The sequence below is a fragment of the Hakea prostrata genome, chromosome 6 (assembly GCF_041222555.1).
Source record: "Hakea prostrata isolate BN-2017 chromosome 6, UWA_Hpros_2, whole genome shotgun sequence".
Classification (NCBI taxonomy): Eukaryota; Viridiplantae; Streptophyta; class Magnoliopsida; order Proteales; family Proteaceae; genus Hakea; species Hakea prostrata.
The window spans coordinates 12,508,968-12,527,102 of NC_142605.1; the positions used below are offsets into that span (position 1 = coordinate 12,508,968).

Below are 18,135 nucleotides of genomic sequence, written 5' to 3' on the forward strand. Positions count from 1 at the left end.
GTAAAAACCAAAAACATAAAAACTTATTTGAACTTCAGAGTTCAGACTTGAGAGATGACACCTTGCGTGTGATGGTTCAGAAGAAAAAGGCAAAATGCATTTTGAGATGTTAGCATTTTCTTCATTTTGTTGTAGGGATGAAGTTCGGTGTTTTGGGACGAGCTCCGGCGAAGTTCTACTTGCAACTTGCAAGTAAGACAATAACAAGAAACAGAACCGAACACGGATTTCACTAGATTTTGGCGATCGGCAATGACTACCAGAGTTCTTTCCCTTTCTTTCTTTCTTCTTCTCTTTCAACGGCCATTTTCTTGTGATTCGCCAGAAAATCATCGATTTTCCGGCGATATTTAACTAATCTCGTTTCGCCCCCTGGTTTCGGTTGGTTGGGGGGCGAAATCACCGAATTTCGGCCATATTTCGCAGAAATTCGGTGAAATTAAGTTCCTTGTCTACATCTCCCATATCTAATAATTAATGGTCTCAACAATTCTAATAGGATTAAGGCCTCCACCTAGGAAGAGAAAAACATTCCTAGCATGACACAAATAATAAAAACCAATGCAAAGTACTAAAAAAGTCCATGTAAGAAAGAGCTAGGTTTATCCTCTTACCAAAAAAAAAGAAAAGAGGTTTATCCTTGTGGAATTGAAAAACATAGATCAATGCACTAGCCATGCAAAGACTTAGTTGTTATTAATTCTGTTCTTAGCCCCAACAGCTCCAACATGCTCGCTAATGAAAGCATGCTTAGCAATAAGGTAGTTAAGAAATAATGCTAGTTAGTTTCTAAGGATCTTTTACCTCAACAGGTAGAGGAATGTGTTTCCCTCACACTTTTTAACCACATGTTTAGGTGGAACGACCCACCTTTGAGTACTGATAAGGTGGATTAGAGGTGAATTTTCCTTCGAAACATGTGGTGGAGAAGTGTGAAGGAAGCATAGTCTTCCCCTCATTGAGGTTGATGGTCTCAACTAGTGGTTTCTAAGTCCCAATCCACAAAGCCCCACCACTTGCTAGAATGTAACCATTTGCTAATTCTAGCATTTACTAGAAGCCCTAGACCTGAATTACCCCTCTGTTAGGGGAGAATAGTTTGCTCCCTCACACTTTTGAATCATACAATAAAGATGGAGCCCATAATGGATCCCACTGAAATTTTACTTTGTATTTTTTTTATTTAACATTTACTGGTAAACCTCACCAATATTGTGTATTGGGAAAGCGTTAGGAGGGTATATTGTTCTCTCCTAATGGATCATAAACATTCCTAGAAAAACAAACAGTAAGAGTGGTTGACCACTTGACCCCTAAGACTGGGGTCGGAGGCTATTAGAGAGAGAGATGGCAAATGGGAAAACGAAAAATTGAAAGATGGGAGAGGAAGACGGTCTGTTGCAAACTCTGTTTTTGTTTTTGTTTTTTTTTTTTTTTAATTTTTTAATTTTTTTTTTTTATAAAGCTGTGGGCCTGTAGCAAACTCGTAATCCATAAAGTCAGTTTACCAAAAAGGAAAAAAAAAAAAAATAAAATAAAAAAAAGAAAAAAAAAAAAAAAAAGACAAAAAAAAAAGAAAAAGACAAAAAGAAAAGAAGAACCCATCAATTTGAAGTCTATGGCCTCGGCGAAGTTTTCTGAGATTAGATGGAGTTTATCCGTCGACCTCCGACCTGAAACATCGGCGAATGTGAGGATGTCTCTCGTTCTTCCCTCTTCTCTCTCCCATGCCACTGCTAACCTCTCTCCTCTTCTTCCTCTTGTCTCTCTTTCATTTCCATCTCTTAATTTAGTGCCTTATCGTCTTTTAATCAATAATCTCAGTAGAAGCCATGTCACAACTTCCGCAACCACCATGACCTCTACCATATGTTGTTGCAGACACAGGGAGAAGGGGCATGGTAGTTCCCCTTCGATCATTAATGGGTGCCAAATATCTAGGGCATTTGGAACTTTGGTGGGGCGAGGTCCTAGTTCTTCGGGTTTTCCTACCTATATTAGTTGCACTAGAAGCGAAGATGCCGTGACCCAACAACTTGGCAGCAAAAGTGATGGTGAAACAGAAGAAGAAGGTGAAGATTCTGATGAGGGGGATGAACAGGAAGAAGTGCTTGACAGAAGAACTTCGCTTGGACCAGAGAGATGGGATGTCTTGGGTCTTGGACAAGCTATGGTACACATTTCTTGATTGCTTCAATTCAATATGGTTTTTTTTTTCTTCTGTGGAAAAAGAAAAAAAATTTTCTCTGAACTTTGCTTTGGATTTTAACTTCCTTATAATGCGAAATTTTGTTTTTTAATTCATTGAAGTAAGTGGGCAGCACCACAAACTATATTTTTATTTTTATTTTGTGATCCCTCTAGGTGGATTTCTCTGGAGTGGTGGATGAAGAATTTTTGAAAAGACTGGGACTGGAGAAGGGGACCAGGAAACTCGTGTACCATGAGGAGAGAGGTAGAATTTTGCGAGCTATGGATGGTTGCAGCTATAAGGCTGCTGCTGGAGGGTCGCTTTCCAATACGTTGGTAGCCTTGGCGAGGCTTGGTGTTCGGTCCATTGGAGGCCCTGCCTTGAATGTTGCCATGGCAGGCAGTGTTGGGAGCGATCCCTTGGGTGGGTTTTACAGGTTAGACCTCTTTGTTTACGTTCAACTTCTTTCAAGTACATGTTTTGAATTTCTGGCTTTTGAGACGTGCCCAAAACCAATATAAATTGTTACCTGTGTGATTTGAATTCTTGTATCCCGTCCTTATTTTGTCCCACTGACGTTTTTGGTGGTGCCCTGATAGAGAAATTTTGTGTGGTCTCTGATGGTAGTGGAGGGTTGGTTTGTTATGATCTGACTTGTCAACTCGGTAATGTTTTCCTATTTTATAATCTTGTTGTGTAAGCAAGAAAAAGGAAAAGGATATGGGTGTTTTCATGTTAGAGTTTTCTGAGAGGGCTTTTACTGTGACCTTTGGGTGTTCTTGAGAGTTCTTCATTATATTATTCTTCCATCACATGGTGAAACATCTTCAGCTCAGACTGAATATGACAAATCGTGGTGCATTAGCATGTCAAATCTCTATGGTCCTTGCTTAATTCTGTTCTGTTTTACATATTTCTTGGTGTTTGCGTCAGTAAACTAGTTGCAAGTTTCAACTTAAGTTCTCTTATATAAGTATTTGTATAGAATTACAGCATTGTCAAGGCTGGGGCGTTCCCCGACAAAAGAAGCGATGCGCTACACTATGGCCCGGGTGTAGTGATAAGTGGACAAGGGTTAGCTAGGGCGTCCCCTGTAAGCGACGCGTCGCATCGGCGCCCGGATGCGGTGATAAGTAGGCAAGGGTTCCCGCGCCGTGGACGAGTGCGGGTAAAGAAGCTAGTCCATAAGCGTAGGATTAGATTGGCATCTTGGAACATAGGATCTTTAACTGGTAAGAGCTTAGAATTGATAGATGTTATGAGGAGAAGAAGGATTAATGTAGCTTGCATCCAAGAGACTAGATGGAGGGGTAAAAAAGCTAAAGAGTTGGATGACTTTAAACTTTGGTATACTAGGGATAAAACAAATAAAAATGGAGTGGGTATAATAGTGGATAAAGATTTAAAAAATGATGTGGTGGATGTTAAAATAGTGGGTGATAGGATTATTGCTATCAAGCTTGTAATGGAGAAAGAGTTCATAAATATAATTTGTGCATATGCACCTCAAGTAGGATTAGATGAAAGTCTAAAGCTAGAATTTTGGGAAAACATGGATGGATTAATACAAGGAATTTGTCAAGGAGAAAAGATTATCATAGGAGGTGATTTAAATGGACATATTGGAAAAGATCAAAGAGGATATGAGAGTGTTCATGGAGGATATGGTTTTGGAGAAAGGAATGAGGAGGGGATTTCAATTTTGGATTTTGCTACTGCTTTTGATCTATCTATTATAAATACTTACTTCAAAAAGAGAGATGAACATTTAATTATTTTCAAAAGTGGATAGCATAGAAGCCAAATAGATTTCTTCCTAACTAGAAGGACTGATAGATTGTTGTGCAAGGATTGCAAGGTGATACCGGGGGAAAGCTTAACTGCACAACATAGACTTGTGGTCTTGGATATGTGCTTAGTCCCAAAAACATATAAAAGGTCCAAGGTAAACTATCCCAGAATAAGATGGTGGAATTTGAAAGGAGAGTACTCTAAATCCTTTGTTAATGAAGTAGTCAAACAAGGAAAATGGGATTTTAAAGGGGATACCAATGCAATGTGGAATGAGATGGCTATGTGTATTAAGAAGGTGGCTAAAGATGTTCTAGGTGAATCAAAAGGAAAGATCCATTCTTATAGAGAGACGTGGTGGTGGGATAATGAGGTTCAAGCTGCCATTAGGAATAAAAAAGCTAGTTTTAAGACATGGCAAAGAACTAAGGATGTTGAGGATCTTCAAAGGTATAGGTTGGATAGAAATGAAGCTAAGAAAATTGCGGGAAAAGCAAGTGAAAGGAAGTATGAAGAGTTATACAATAAGTTGGGGACAAAGGAAGGGGAAAAATCTATTTATAAGATAGCTAAGATGAGGGATAGGAAGAGTAGAGATCTTGACCATGTTAGATGTATTAAAAATGGAGATGGTAAAGTATTAGTTTGTGAGGAGGATATTAAGAAAAGATGGGAAACCTATTTCTCTAGTTTATTAAATGAGCATTCTTCAAGCACTTATGTTTCGGACGATTACACTTTTCACCAAGGCACCAATGTCCGAACTTACATACGTAGAATTTCGATGTCCGAAGTAAAAGAAGCTTTAAGGAGGATGAAACTCGGCTAGACACAAGGTCTTGATGAAATCCCAATTGAAGTATGGAAGAGCTTAGGAACCCATGGACTAGTTTGGTTGACTAAGTTGTTTAATAAGATTATGAGCATAGGGAAAATGCCAAATGATTGGAGGAGAAGTGTTGTGGTTCCAATTTACAAAAATAAAGGAGATATTCAAAGTTGTAATAACTATAGGGGCATTAAATTGATGAGCCATACGATGAAATTATGGGAGAGAATAATTGAAACCCGTTTGAGACACTTAACTACAGTTACGGAGAACCAATGTGGGTTTATGCCGGGAAGATCTACAACGGAGGCTATTTACTTAATTAGGAGACTTATGGAAAGGTATAGAGAATGTAGGAAAGATCTTCATATGGTATTTATTGATCTAGAAAAAGCTTATGATAAAGTCCCTAGAGCGTTAATTTGGCAAGTACTAGAGAAAAGAAGTGTTGCAAGTAAATATATAGATATAGTTAAGGACATGTATGATGGTTCGGTGACTAGTGTTAGGACAGGGGGGGTCAAAGTAATGAATTCCCGATAATAGTTGGGCTACATCAAGGGTCAACTTTAAGCCCATATCTATTTGCACTAGTAATGGATGAATTAACCAAAGACATTCAAGATGAGGTCCCCTGGTGTATGCTTTTTGCGGATGATATTGTGTTGATTGATGAGACCTAAGTGGGGATTAATACCAAACTAGAATCATTGGAGATTAGCTTTGGAATCAAAAGGCTTTAAACTTAGTAGATCGAAGACAGAATATTTAGTTTGTAACTTTTAGTCATGATCGGGCAGATGATGAGGTGGTGATACTTGACGATAAAGAGATTCCTCAGAGTGATTGTTTTAGGTACCTAGGTTCAATCATAAGTAAAAGAGGTGATTTAGAAGATGAGGTTTTCCAAAGAATTAAAATAGGGTGGATGAAGTGGAGAGGTGCGTCTGGGGTCTTATGTGATCGGTGTATTCCATTAAAGCTTAAAGGAAAATTTTATAGGACCGTTGTTCGACCAACTATGATGTACGGTGCAGAGTGTTGGGTTGTTAAAAAGAATCATATAGATAAACTCAGTGTAGCAGAAATGAGGATGCTAAGATGGATGAGTGGCAAAACTAGGATGGATAAGATAAGAAACGATCATATTAGAGTTGGTCTGGGAGTTGCTCCCATAAGTGATAAGCTTAGAGAAAGTCGTTTGAGGTGGCACGGCCACGTTCAACGGAGACCTATAAATGCTCCTGTACGGAGAAGTGATATAATCCATATTGAAGGAACTAGAAGAGCTAGGGGTAGACCTAAGATAACCTTAGGAGAAGTGGTGAGAAAGGATATGTATAGCTTAGGCCTTGTATCTAGCATGGCCTCGAATGGAACTGATTGGAGGGCAAGAATCCATGTAGCCGACCCCATTTAGTTGGGACAAGGCTTATTGTTGTTGTTGTTGTACAGCATTGTCAAGGCTATTAAGCGGTTTATAATGAAAATTATGATATCTGTTTAACTTTGTAATCTAGAGATGTTCCAGTATGGATTCTTTCCATTTTTCCTAATGATCTGACTGGTAGATGACTTTCCTTATATCCTGTTTCTGTGTTGTAAGGAGGATTGTATGATCACTAATGTAGCTTATTTTTAGAGTGTTCTTTCTAGTTTTTGTTTATCAACTTTTAGAGACTGTATGTTTGAAGATGACTTAATTGTTTTTATTTTACATGGAAAATTTTGTTTCTCTTTTAGGCTTTTAAAATGATCAATGACTTACTCTCTTCTGACCCGGCTACCTGGATTTTAGAAGTTAATTTTTCTCTTGATGTACCTTTTCAGAACGAAGCTGCGTCGGGCAAATGTGAATTTTCTTTCAGAACCTGTCAAGGATGGAACAACAGGGACAGTTATAGTTCTCACCACTCCAGATGCCCAACGAACTATGCTTGCATATCAGGTTAGATATCTTTTTATCAACTAAAGATTCAGATAGTGTAAATAAACCTGAGAGACCTCTGTTCATTGTTCTTTAATTGCTATCTAAGTTCTTGCCCGCTGCTGGAATACATCCACAAACGTGGAGAAACTATGGATTGGTAACTGAGTCCTCAGCAAATGTTATGTCAGACACATATAGTCTGATACTGTGTCCAGCATGGAAACTGCTGCAAAATTTTCCTTACTTTAGTATGACCTTTAAGTGTTGGACATAGCTGGGTTTTGAAAAACAAATTGCCCTCACTAGTAACACAAACGTCAAAACTTTGTGACATTATACAAAGCCTCTGGATATATTATCTCGTTGGATGGATATTGTTGCTGATAATTTCTGTTGCCTTACTTCCAATGGCAAAGTCTTTTTTTTTTTTTTAGTTGTTAGATTTCTTCCTTTTCTATTTTCCATTAGATTTCTTCAGTGGTTCAGTGTCCTAGTACACTTTTAGATGAATCTAAAGTTTTCAACCTGAGTTCTTAATCTTATTCCCCACCTCTGTGGAGGTTCACCTTAGAAGTAAAAGCCTAACGAGTATCAACTGGATTTGGTTATTTGCTTAGCTACTCAGTGATTGATGAAATGTTATATGTGGATTTTTTATTGTGTTTTAGGGTACATCTTCAACTATTAGCTATGATTCATACTTGGCCAGTGTGATATCAAAAACAAATATACTCATTGTGGAAGGATATTTATTTGAACTTCCTCATACCATCAAAGCAATAGCAAAAGCGTGTGAGGATGCCCACAGGAGTGGTGCTCTGGTGGCTGTCACTGCTTCTGATGTGTCCTGCATCGAGAGACACTATGATGATTTTTGGTGAGATATTTACTTGATTTGCTTCTTTTTTTCCTCCAATTTTATATGTGTATATATCTGTCTATCTATACACACAAACACGCACACACTCTGTATCTAACAATTTTAATTATCTTATTCCCTTTACAATTAGCATCAAAAGTAGAACACTGCTCCCCTGGCCATCTCATCCGTGCTCAACTTTTACAACTGTAGTCAAATAGAGCATCTCTGAAGCCAATCAGTAACTTCATTCTTGACTGAACGAAGATTTTCTTTACCTTTAGTGGAAGTATTGATAGGTATGAAAATGGTCAACCAAGCCACCTGTGAGGATGCTCTTCATTAGACTTCAAACCAATAAATAAACAACATGATTACATTATGAAATTCATAATGAGGGGGAATTCCCTTTTGTAAAATTAGAAAGTAATGCAAAAGTCAACCTTGAACCAGGGAAACCAGCGGTAGATCAACTTCAGCAGGATCCATAAAATAAAAGGAACAAATTAAAATAACTGAAACTCTTTAGAATATGGGATACGGGTTGATGAGTTGAGAATGAAATCCCCATATATTTTAGTCCACTTGTCAAGTCAATTGAACCATTGGTTCAATTATTGTTCAATTTTCAGGTAGTGGTTTTGTCAAATGTAAGTTTAAACGTAGTTTTTTTATTTGTTTTATTGGTTTGTAATTAGGATTAGTCCATTTTGATTAGGAATTGGACTTTTTGTCTTTAGTTAATAATTTGATATGGCCCCTGTTTATTCCCCATTGATGGGAAGAATAGAACAGACTGAAATAATCAAAATTTGCTGAAATGGAATTGAGGTTGCTGGGCTGTGCTTCCCTCGTGTCCTGCTTGAGAGTTATATTGTTTAATTTGTAAAATCTAGGCTGAAGCTTGGTATAGAGAATGTAGGAAAGATCTTCATATGGTATTTATTGACCTAGAAAAAGCTTATGATAGAGTCCCTAGAGCATTAATTTGGCAAGTACTAGAGTAAAGAAGTGTTGCAAGTAAATATATAGATATAGTTAAGGATATGTATGATGGTTCGGTGACTAGTGTTAGAACACTGGGGGGACAAAGTAATGAATTCCCGATAACAGTTGGGCTACATCAAGGGTCAACTTTAAGCCCATATCTATTTGCACTGGTAATGGATGAATTAACCAAAGACATTCAAGATGAGGTCCCCTGGTGTATGCTTTTTGCAGATGATATTGTGTTGATTGATGAAACCCAAGTGGGGATTAATACCAAATTAGAATCATGGAGAGTAGCTTTGGAATCAAAAGGCTTTAAACTTAGTAGATCGAAGACAGAGTATTTAGTTTGTAACTTTAGTCATGATCGGGCAGATGATGAGGTGGTGATACTTGACGATAAAGAGATTCCTTAAAGTGATTGTTGTAGGTACCTAGGTTCAATCATAAGTAAAAGAAGTGATTTAGAAGATGAGGTTTCCCAAAGAATTAAAATAGGGTGGATGAAGTGGAGAGGTGCGTCCGGGGTCTTATGTGATCGGCGTATTCCATTAAAGCTTAAAGGAAAATTTTATAGGACCGTTGTTCAACCAGCTATGATGTACGGTGCAGAGTGTTGGGATGTTAAAAAGAATCATATAAATAAACTCAGTGTAGTAGAAATGAGGATGCTAAGATGAATGAGTGGCAAAACTAGGATGGACAAGATAAGAAACGATCATATTAGAGTTGGTCTGGGAGTTGCTCCCATAAGTGATAAAAGCTTAGAGAAAGTCGTTTGAGGTGGCACGTCCATGTCCAACGGAGACCTATAAATGCTCCTGTACGGAGAAGTGATATAATCCATATTGAAGGAACTAGAAGAGCTAGGGGTAGACCTAAGATAACCTTAGGAGAAGTGGTGAAAAAGGATATGTATAGCTTAGGCCTTGTATCTAGCATGGCCTCAAACAGAACTGATTGGAGGGCAAGAATCCATGTAGCCGACCCCATTTAGTTGGGACAAGGCTTATTGTTGTTGTTGTTGTTGTTGTTGTTGTGGGCTGAAGGTTGGTGAGTCATATTCAGGTTGCACGCTTCTTGGTGTTTGGAACCCAAGTTACCGGTTGGGCGTTTGGTGAGTAATTTCTGAACCCCTGAATTGGCTGTGGGATCAGCCATCAATTGAGGATCTGCCCTACAAGCTGCGGCCTCTGGAAGAGTCCAACCTGGTAAGGAGATCCAATGTACCAACCCCCTTCTTTCCCAAGTAATTTTTGTTTTCTAGAAACTCTAAGAACCCATTAATCTACCTTCTTGAGCAAAACATGCAACTCCACAATTGAACCTTCTGGAAGACAGAAGTAAAGTGTCTTTGTGAATCTTCTGCCCAGCCCAATCTGATTATCAGATCACCTTCATCTTTGGACCACATCACTATCATGATTAACCTAATGATCAATACAAAACTTATCATTATCAGATCTCTCAAACCTCAAGCCATCCATAAACAGCCATCCTGGAAAATAGTGGTAATGAGTGTTTTTCCAGACCAGCCCCTATCTTGAATTTCCGAATCTCCAAAGAGACAATTTATTTCCAAGTTAGATCTACATCAAACTAACCATCAGACTTCTTTACTATTGGAGGGTATCATCCTCTCAGCACTCCTGCTGGATCCAAATTTCTTGGCAATTCAGCCATTGAATCTATGGTTCTCGACAACCCTATAAACCTTTCCTTAAATCCTATCAAGCCCAAGAAACCTATATCTGATAAACAAAATTACTTCATACTTGAGAGACTATCTTACTTCACTATCCTTGACAAACTCTGAAATGATTTAATCTAAGAAACCTTCCAGAGTCCTAATCTGAGATGCTCTACTTTCTTCACTACACACCCAGATTAATTGTATAAGATCACCTTATTTTCCCCCAAATGGAGTTGGTTCTATGTAAATCTTACTATTAGCCCCTCAATTCTATTGAGGTTGCATCTTTAAGGATTAGAAGAATAAAGGGACAGTAGATGAAAGACAAAGGGGAGGGGAATAGGATCAGCCATGTTGGCTCATCATCTTCTCACCATTGCCGTGTCTCACAACTTTAACCATAAATCTTTTTTCTATCTCCGTTCTGTTTTGCTTAGCTTTATAGTCTTAGTTATAACAATCCAATTACATAGCAATCCAGTCCTAATCTAGTTAAGGAACTAAAGAGTCATGGAAAACAAAACTGCTGGTTCCTGGAACCCATAAAATGGGAACTTCTAAAATAAAATTAGCTACTAAATAGAAACTTCTATAAGGTTTCTTATTCTTATGTACAGACTCTTAATTAGAAATAGATAATCTCAAAATAGAAACTGAATCCTCGTCAAAAAGGAAGCTGACTTAGTCTTCTATAAGAAGCTGTCCCATGATCCTGGAGTGTTGTGCTATCCAAGGCTTCCAAAATCGGTACATACACGATCATAGCTGGGATGCGTAACACTGTACACGTGATTTGAAAGTAATTTTGTTTTTAAGATATCCTTTTGTGTTTTCTTCTTGGTTTGATCTACATTTGTGTTATCTTCTTCATTTGATCTACATCAACTGTTCTCTTCTTGGGAGAAAAAACTGAAAAAAAGAAGTTCATTAAGTTTGGTAGAGTTGTCATTATCAAAGGTGCATGATCAACCTTCAATAGGAAGTAGGGTTCAGCTGTTCGCAACTCTGGCTGCTGTCTTTGGTGGCTCTGATATCAAATAATGCAACAAGAACCAGAATTGCTCTCATCCTAAGCAAGATTAGGTAGAAAACTGGAAGAGGGTTGACCAAACAGGCCAATGGGATCTCAGGGAAAAGCTTGGTTTCTATCTCGAAAACCAAGGGGTGGGTTGTCTCTGCTGATTCAGTTGATGGAGATCTTGCAGCAATGATTTTGATGTTGGATTTTCAAGAAATTGATATGACAATAAAAAAGAGTGAACCCGGTACCGAAGGTTTCCACATAAGTAGAGTCCTAAGGAGGGGGCAATTTCCTACCCAGTCTTACCTCTGATTTAGTGTCAATGTTGAGGGCCAAGAAACTAAGATGAATGATCAGCAGGATAATTAGGGGTTGCAAAACCTTTGGCCAAGTCTGTTAGGGATTGCAGGTCCTCTTGCATGGGAGTACTAGGTCTGGTTGGGGTTTAGGTCTAGGGTTTAAGAAATCTGAACTGTATTGCTCTTAGTTTCAGATTTCAGATTAGGTTTAGGGTTTGTATCGAGGTTTTTATGGTTTGAAGGGGGGTTCGGGTGGTGACATGAATGGGGGTAATATGGATCTAGAAAGGTGGGGAATTCTTATGGGGGGGGGGGTTTGGGAGATACGGAAATTAGGGTTTAGGGAGAAGGCTGAAGGGTAGGGGATGAAGAAACAGTTGGGTAGGGGGGGGGGAATTACTTAGCTTTGTCACTTGCCAAGTCCAGACGCCTGCCGTGGGGATGGATAAGTGTAGGCAGATACAGAGTGCTGCCCAAGGAGAAATTCCTTCTAATGAAAACCCTGGAAGCTTAATCAACCCTGATCCTTGCTGCCACTTCTCTCTTCAAATTTGTTTTTCATAAAACTTTGTTACAACCATAGGTTGTCTATTTATGGCCTCTATTATTGACTCCTAACATTTCTTAACATCAAAACAGAATTTAAATTGGAGTCTTAACTAAAATAGAACTTCTACTTATCTCATCCTAGACTGACATAAATTACAATTTAAAAACAGATTTGGAGTCTTACCAAACTCCTCATACAATCAGGCCCAATCGAGCTCAAGTAGGACTGCCAAAATTATCAAAATAGCCTGGTCTATCATGCTTCTATGCTGCTGGGCATGCAAGCCTAGTTCTCTTTTGGGCCTTGTGGCTATTCTTGGGTTGGGTATGGTGACCTATATCAACGTCGGCAATTTTTAGTGAGTGGCTTTTGATGCCACATCAACTGTTACTCCAAGTCCTGCCCCTCTAAATCGATGTCACAATCTGTTCACAAAATATTTTAGCAGCTTGTAGCACTCATTGAACTCAGTTTGATTGAACAACGGTCTGGGATAAAGAGCTGATGGAAGGGGATGAGTGAAGGGAATGGCCATTACATGCTATGTCTTTCACCTATCCTTTATTTTGGATTTTTACTAAGACTTGATCCAATATGTCATGAATTGGATTGTGCACAACCATCGACCCCCTTACAAACTTACATGGAAGACTCTAAATAAATTTAAGAGACTAAAAGGAAAGGCCCATGAAATTAATCTTTAACTAATAAGACCCCTAAATTGACTAGAAAATTGAAATAATAAAGAAAACAGACTGAAAATAGGACTTTAACTGAAATAATGAAGTACAGCCTATTTTCCTAATTTCTTTCTATGTTCTAGAGTTATTAATTGGTTACCTGTAAAATAAATGAATAGTATCAAAAGCCCAGCATATATGACACAAACCAAGGCTATTCCCACTAATCTAATCCCTATCAGTGGCTTTGCTACATTAGAAAGTGGGATCAAATCCCTGCAATTAGTGTGTAGCTATGAGAAGGGAATTAAGTATTTAAGCTCCTTCAAGAGAAAAGGCCAATGCACATTTCTTTAGTCACTTTGCTTTGCTTTCTATTCCTATTAGCAATCTGCACTGCCACAAAATAACAAAGTGCCAATCCCTTTTAATATCTCCTTCCAAAATTCTCACACAGAGTCATAAATAATCTGTAGGAGGTTTAAAGACAATATGTATCATAAATTCTCATTAACTTATGATGATGAATTTATGAAAACGAGTACATGACCACAGATGGCCTACTCCTCGTTATTGAAGTCATCATTAATTGGTTCTCTACGCCATGAACAATGAGTCATCACTCAGTCTGATTGAATCTATGATCCTAAATTTGCATTTTAGATTTTATTGGTGGTGGTTGCATCTATTTTCGTTTTATAAAGCCCACCATAGTAAATTATTCCTTAGGTCTGCATTAGTACCCCTTCTGTCCCCACAGACTCTTAAGACTAAACAACTCTAACTTCAATTCATTTAATTACGTATGGCCTCATGAGCCTTACATTGTATTTCTAGATTCAAGATGAATCAATCGAACCATGAAACTGAAATATACTCCTTGTTTTAAAGGACTCAATGATGATTTAGTTGATCTTTGATAGCATCTCCAGCAGACTGTAGATGCAATTGTCATCCTTACTGTCTGCCTGAGTAAAATTAACAGTTCTTCTTTTGAGAGTACAAACTCTGGTCTTGAAAATATAGGTATCCATGGCCAATTTTGGCTCTTGCTACCAAATAGTACAATCTGAAAATTCAGATTATGGATTGTACATGCAAGCAGGCCCAATAATAAAATTTGTGACCAGATGTAAAATAAAGGAAGCGTGTGCAGGGAAAGAAATTTGACGGATGGAAGGGGATGGAAAAAAGACTAGCTTGATCTGCTTGGAGGAAGAAGAGGGAAAAAAAGAAAGAATAAAGAGCAGTGAAGAAAACCATGTTTGGGATAACAATTCCATATGGCTGCTCAATAGTACCAAAACTCTTAAGAAAAAACACAATATTTACTCATGTGGGGTTTATTTTAAAGACTTTTCAATTGCTAAGTTGACTCATAACCTCTCTAGTACGCTCAGTAAAGTAAATAAACTCAAAGCTCTGTCTGGCTTTAAGTATCAATCTAACTCATCCGCTTAATTGCTAAATGTTGTCGAGTAATTTTATCCCCATTTTTTGGGCTTATGTATATGAATTAGACCCATTACAATGTAACCTAAAATCTAGAGGCTTGACCTATCTTATAACTTGGTTACAACAACAACAACTAATAAACCTTTGTCCCAACTGGTTACATAGATTCTTGCCTTCCAATCAGCTTTGTTTGAGGCCAAACTAAATACAAGGCCTAAGCTATGCATATCCTTTCCTTCAATTTGGATTAAATTGTTTCTCCTCACAGGGGCATTTAAAGGCCTCCGGTCAATGTTGCCATGCCACCTCAATCGACTTTCTCATAACTTATCTATATGATGCTTCTTGGCAACCCAACACTTTGCACAATTCATTATAGCTAGTTGTCACCGGTCTCAAAATTTTCCTTTGAGCATTTAAGGAGTACATTGATCACACAAGACCTTAGATGCATCTCTCCACTTTATTCACCCTTTTTTAATTCTTTAGGAAGCATTATCCTCTATATCACTTTTTTTTTATTTGTTTATTTTATTTTTTATAATTTATGATTGAGCCAAGGTATATAAAATAATCATTTTGTGAAATCTCCTTCTCATCAAGTTTCACCACATCATCATTCATCCAATCACGACCAAAGTTACATACTAGATATTCCGTCTTCATTGTATTTAGTTTAAAGCCTTTTGAGTACAAAGTTTCTCCCCCTAACTCTAAGTTGGTATTAATCCCTACTTGTGTCTCATCTATCAAACAATATCATAAGCAAACAAAACATAAAAAAAAAAAAAAAACAAAACACAAAGAAACATCATTTTAGATGTCTTTGGTTAAATCATCCATTATAAGTGTAAATAAATATGGGCTTAAAAGTGATTCTTGATATAGCCCAATTGTAATTGGGAAGTCAGCGCCTTGTTCCACCACGTTCCTACATTTGTCACTGAACCATCATGCATATCTTTAACTATGTCCACATATTTACTTCTAACATTTCTTTTTTCTAGTATTTGCCAAGTGAACGCTCTAGGGACTCTATCATAAGCTTTTTTCTAGGTCAATAAAGACCATATGAAGATCTTTCCTACACTCTATACCTTTTCAAAAGTCCTAATAAGGTACATAGTTTCCATTCTAGATTTTCTCGGCATAAAATCAAATTGGTTCTCCGTAATAGTGGTTTCTTGTCTCAAACGGGTTTCAACTACTCTCTCCCATAAGCTCATTGTATGACTCATCAATTTTATGCTTCTATAGACATCATAGCTTTGATATCCCTTAAATTGGGACCACAATGCTGCTCTTTCATCATTTGACATTGTCCTTATGCGTATAGTCTAATTAAACAACTTGGTCACTCAAGCTAGCCCATATGTTTCTAAGCTCTTCAATATTTCTATTGGGATTTCATCAGTATCTTGTGCCTTGCCTACTTTCATCCTCCATAAAGCTTATTTTACTTAGGACATCAAAATTTTTCGTTTATATGTTTGTGAATTGGTGTCATGGCGAATGGTGCAATCAATCGAATCACAGATCCTCGAAGTATTTCATTTATTAGGTTAGAGAAATGGACTTCCGATCTCTTTTTGATGTTTTCATCATGTACAACTACTTACACCATCTTCACTTTTAATTCATCTAACATGATCTAGATCTCTAGTCTTCTTGTCCCTTGTTTTAGTCATCTTATAGATAGTTTTCCCCTTCCTTTGTGCTTGGCTTATTATATAAATCTCATACTTCTTCTCCCTTGGTTTCTTAGAATCTATGTTATAACTTGGATATTAGCCTTCATATGGGACTAATGCCTAATGCAACTGCATCATCTATGCATGGTTGTGAAAGAATTGTATGTGGTCCCATAAACCCTCTCAATTCCTCTGACAGATCAGGTGCTCAACTGTATTTTAAAGCTTTGTGAGTCTCATGAGCAAATCTAGAAGAAACATTTCAGACGGTTGTGTTTGTAGAAATCCAAATTTATCCACATTTCTTTAACAGAATGTGCTTGAATCTTCCATAGTCTCTTGCAAAGGGGAAAAAGAAATTGTCTATCCCTATGTACAAAAAATGTTCTTGTGTTTACTTATTTCCCTAGGACATGGTTAATCAGGTCCATAAAATGAGGGTTAACCTCTTGGAAGGTTGGAAGCGCAAACTGAATTGCGTAATCATACAATTTATTGGACTCTCTTTTAGTACTGGTACAACATTCAATATATTTGTTTCGCATATTTTGGATGGTTGATTCTTGTTTTGCATGGTCAGTCTCCATTTGCATTATGACACATAAGTGGAGCACTTGTAACTATGAATATTAATCTGCAACCCATTGCTCCGTCTATTCCCACCTCTTTAATCCTCTCTATGATTTTTTTTTCTCAGGGACATCGTAGGGAACTATGCAGACATAGTATTTGCAAATACTGATGAAGCAAGAGCTCTCTGCCACTTCTCTTCAAAAGAGAGCCCTGTATCTAGTACAAGGTATCTGAGCCATTTTGTACCCCTCATCTCCGTGACAGATGGTCATAGGGGATCTTACATTGGTGTAAAAGGTGAAGCCATTTTCATACCCCCTTCACCATGTGTACCTATTGATACATGTGGTGCTGGAGATGCTTATGCTTCTGGGATTTTATATGGCATATTACGCGGTGCATCAGATTTGAAGGGTATGGGTGCATTGGCAGCAAGGGTTGCTGCAGTAGTTGTTGGACAGCAGGGTACTCGCCTCCGTGTTCATGATGCACTTGAGTTGGCAGAGTCATTTGCATTTCAAATGAATAGCTCCAACGTTCACTTTGATGTAGGATCAGATCATATCTCCAGTTTGTGATCTTGTCCTTCAGCTTTGTGATTGTAAGATTTTTGTTTTCTTGTAATTAGATTTATCCGCCTTTATAATTATTTTTACTTTTTTTTTTGGTTGTGTAAATCCATTGTGTTCCTCTTCCCTACCTTATTTCTGTTTCCCTGCATAGTTTGCATGGTCTGGAAGAATAATTCAGGGTGGAAGCGACCGGTCAGTCAATAGTTCTTGCATGTTAGATTCTACTTTCTCTTGAACAAGAGAATGAAATATCAAATATTTATGAATTTTATTCATAGAAATTCGCCATATGCTCCCTATTATCTGAGTTCATGAATTAGGGTCAAGAAAGAGTACAAGTTGCAGGTGCATCGGTCGTTGGCAGAGTGTATGTCCAAACCAAAGTCAAAACGCTCAATACCAGCGAGATATCTCAAGTGCTTGTAAAGCCATGATATCATATAATTCATCACAAAAACTATTTAACGAACGGTTAAGCTCTTTGTGTGTCCAAATATCATCCTTCCAGCAGTTGGAAGGATGGACACACAAACAACTTGATGCAAAAGATCTGAAATCGATTGTTTTGATTCTTTTGAGTTTGATGTCTTACAACTCAGAATGTCTCACAAGCTAATGGTAGTGAATGCCGTATTGGGCAACTTGGAAACTCCTAGGTGTATTGACCCTATAGTTTGGGATAAAAAAATATCTGGCTCCTAAAGTTCTTGAGTGTAAGTTTGTGTATTCTCCTAGGGAGATTAATAGTGTTACTAACTCCCTAGGTAGAAAGGCAGTTTTCTTATCGAGTAGAAAAGACTGGCTGAGTGAGATGGTGTAACTTTATTTTTTTCGTTGAATCAGTTGACACAGGTGTTTTCCTCTGTGAGTGGCGATTTCCTCCCCTGTGAGTGGCGTTTTCCTCTTATGTATCACCGGTGTAAACATTCTCACAATTGAAACATTATACTATCCAATCCACAGTAAACAAACAAGTGAATAGTTAGCATGGAACCATCTAGAGCATCCAAG

General features: G+C 37.8%; 1 protein-coding gene across 1 annotated transcript; it reads left to right on the forward strand.

Annotated features, from left to right (window-relative positions):
* The first annotated feature begins 1,595 nt into the window (after positions 1-1,595).
* NARA5 (pfkB-like carbohydrate kinase family protein) lies at positions 1,596-17,452 on the forward strand. The gene is made up of 5 exons (XM_089157945.1): positions 1,596-2,173; positions 2,365-2,627; positions 6,642-6,759; positions 7,410-7,618; positions 16,677-17,452. Exons 1-5 carry the CDS (start codon positions 1,619-1,621, stop codon positions 17,128-17,130), a joined length of 1,599 nt encoding a protein of 532 aa, XP_089014071.1. The 5' UTR covers positions 1,596-1,618; the 3' UTR covers positions 17,131-17,452.
* The last annotated feature ends 683 nt before the right edge of the window (positions 17,453-18,135 follow it).

Excerpts from the sequence above, each read along its gene's own strand:
- NARA5 (XM_089157945.1), top strand. The coding sequence starts at position 1,619 with ATGGCCTCGGCGAAGTTTTCTGAGATTAGATGGAGTTTATCCGTCGAC. Across the intron at positions 2,174-2,364 it reads TGGGTCTTGGACAAGCTATG|GTGGATTTCTCTGGAGTGGT; the intron begins GTACACATTTCT and ends TGATCCCTCTAG. Across the intron at positions 2,628-6,641 it reads CCCTTGGGTGGGTTTTACAG|AACGAAGCTGCGTCGGGCAA; the intron begins GTTAGACCTCTT and ends GTACCTTTTCAG.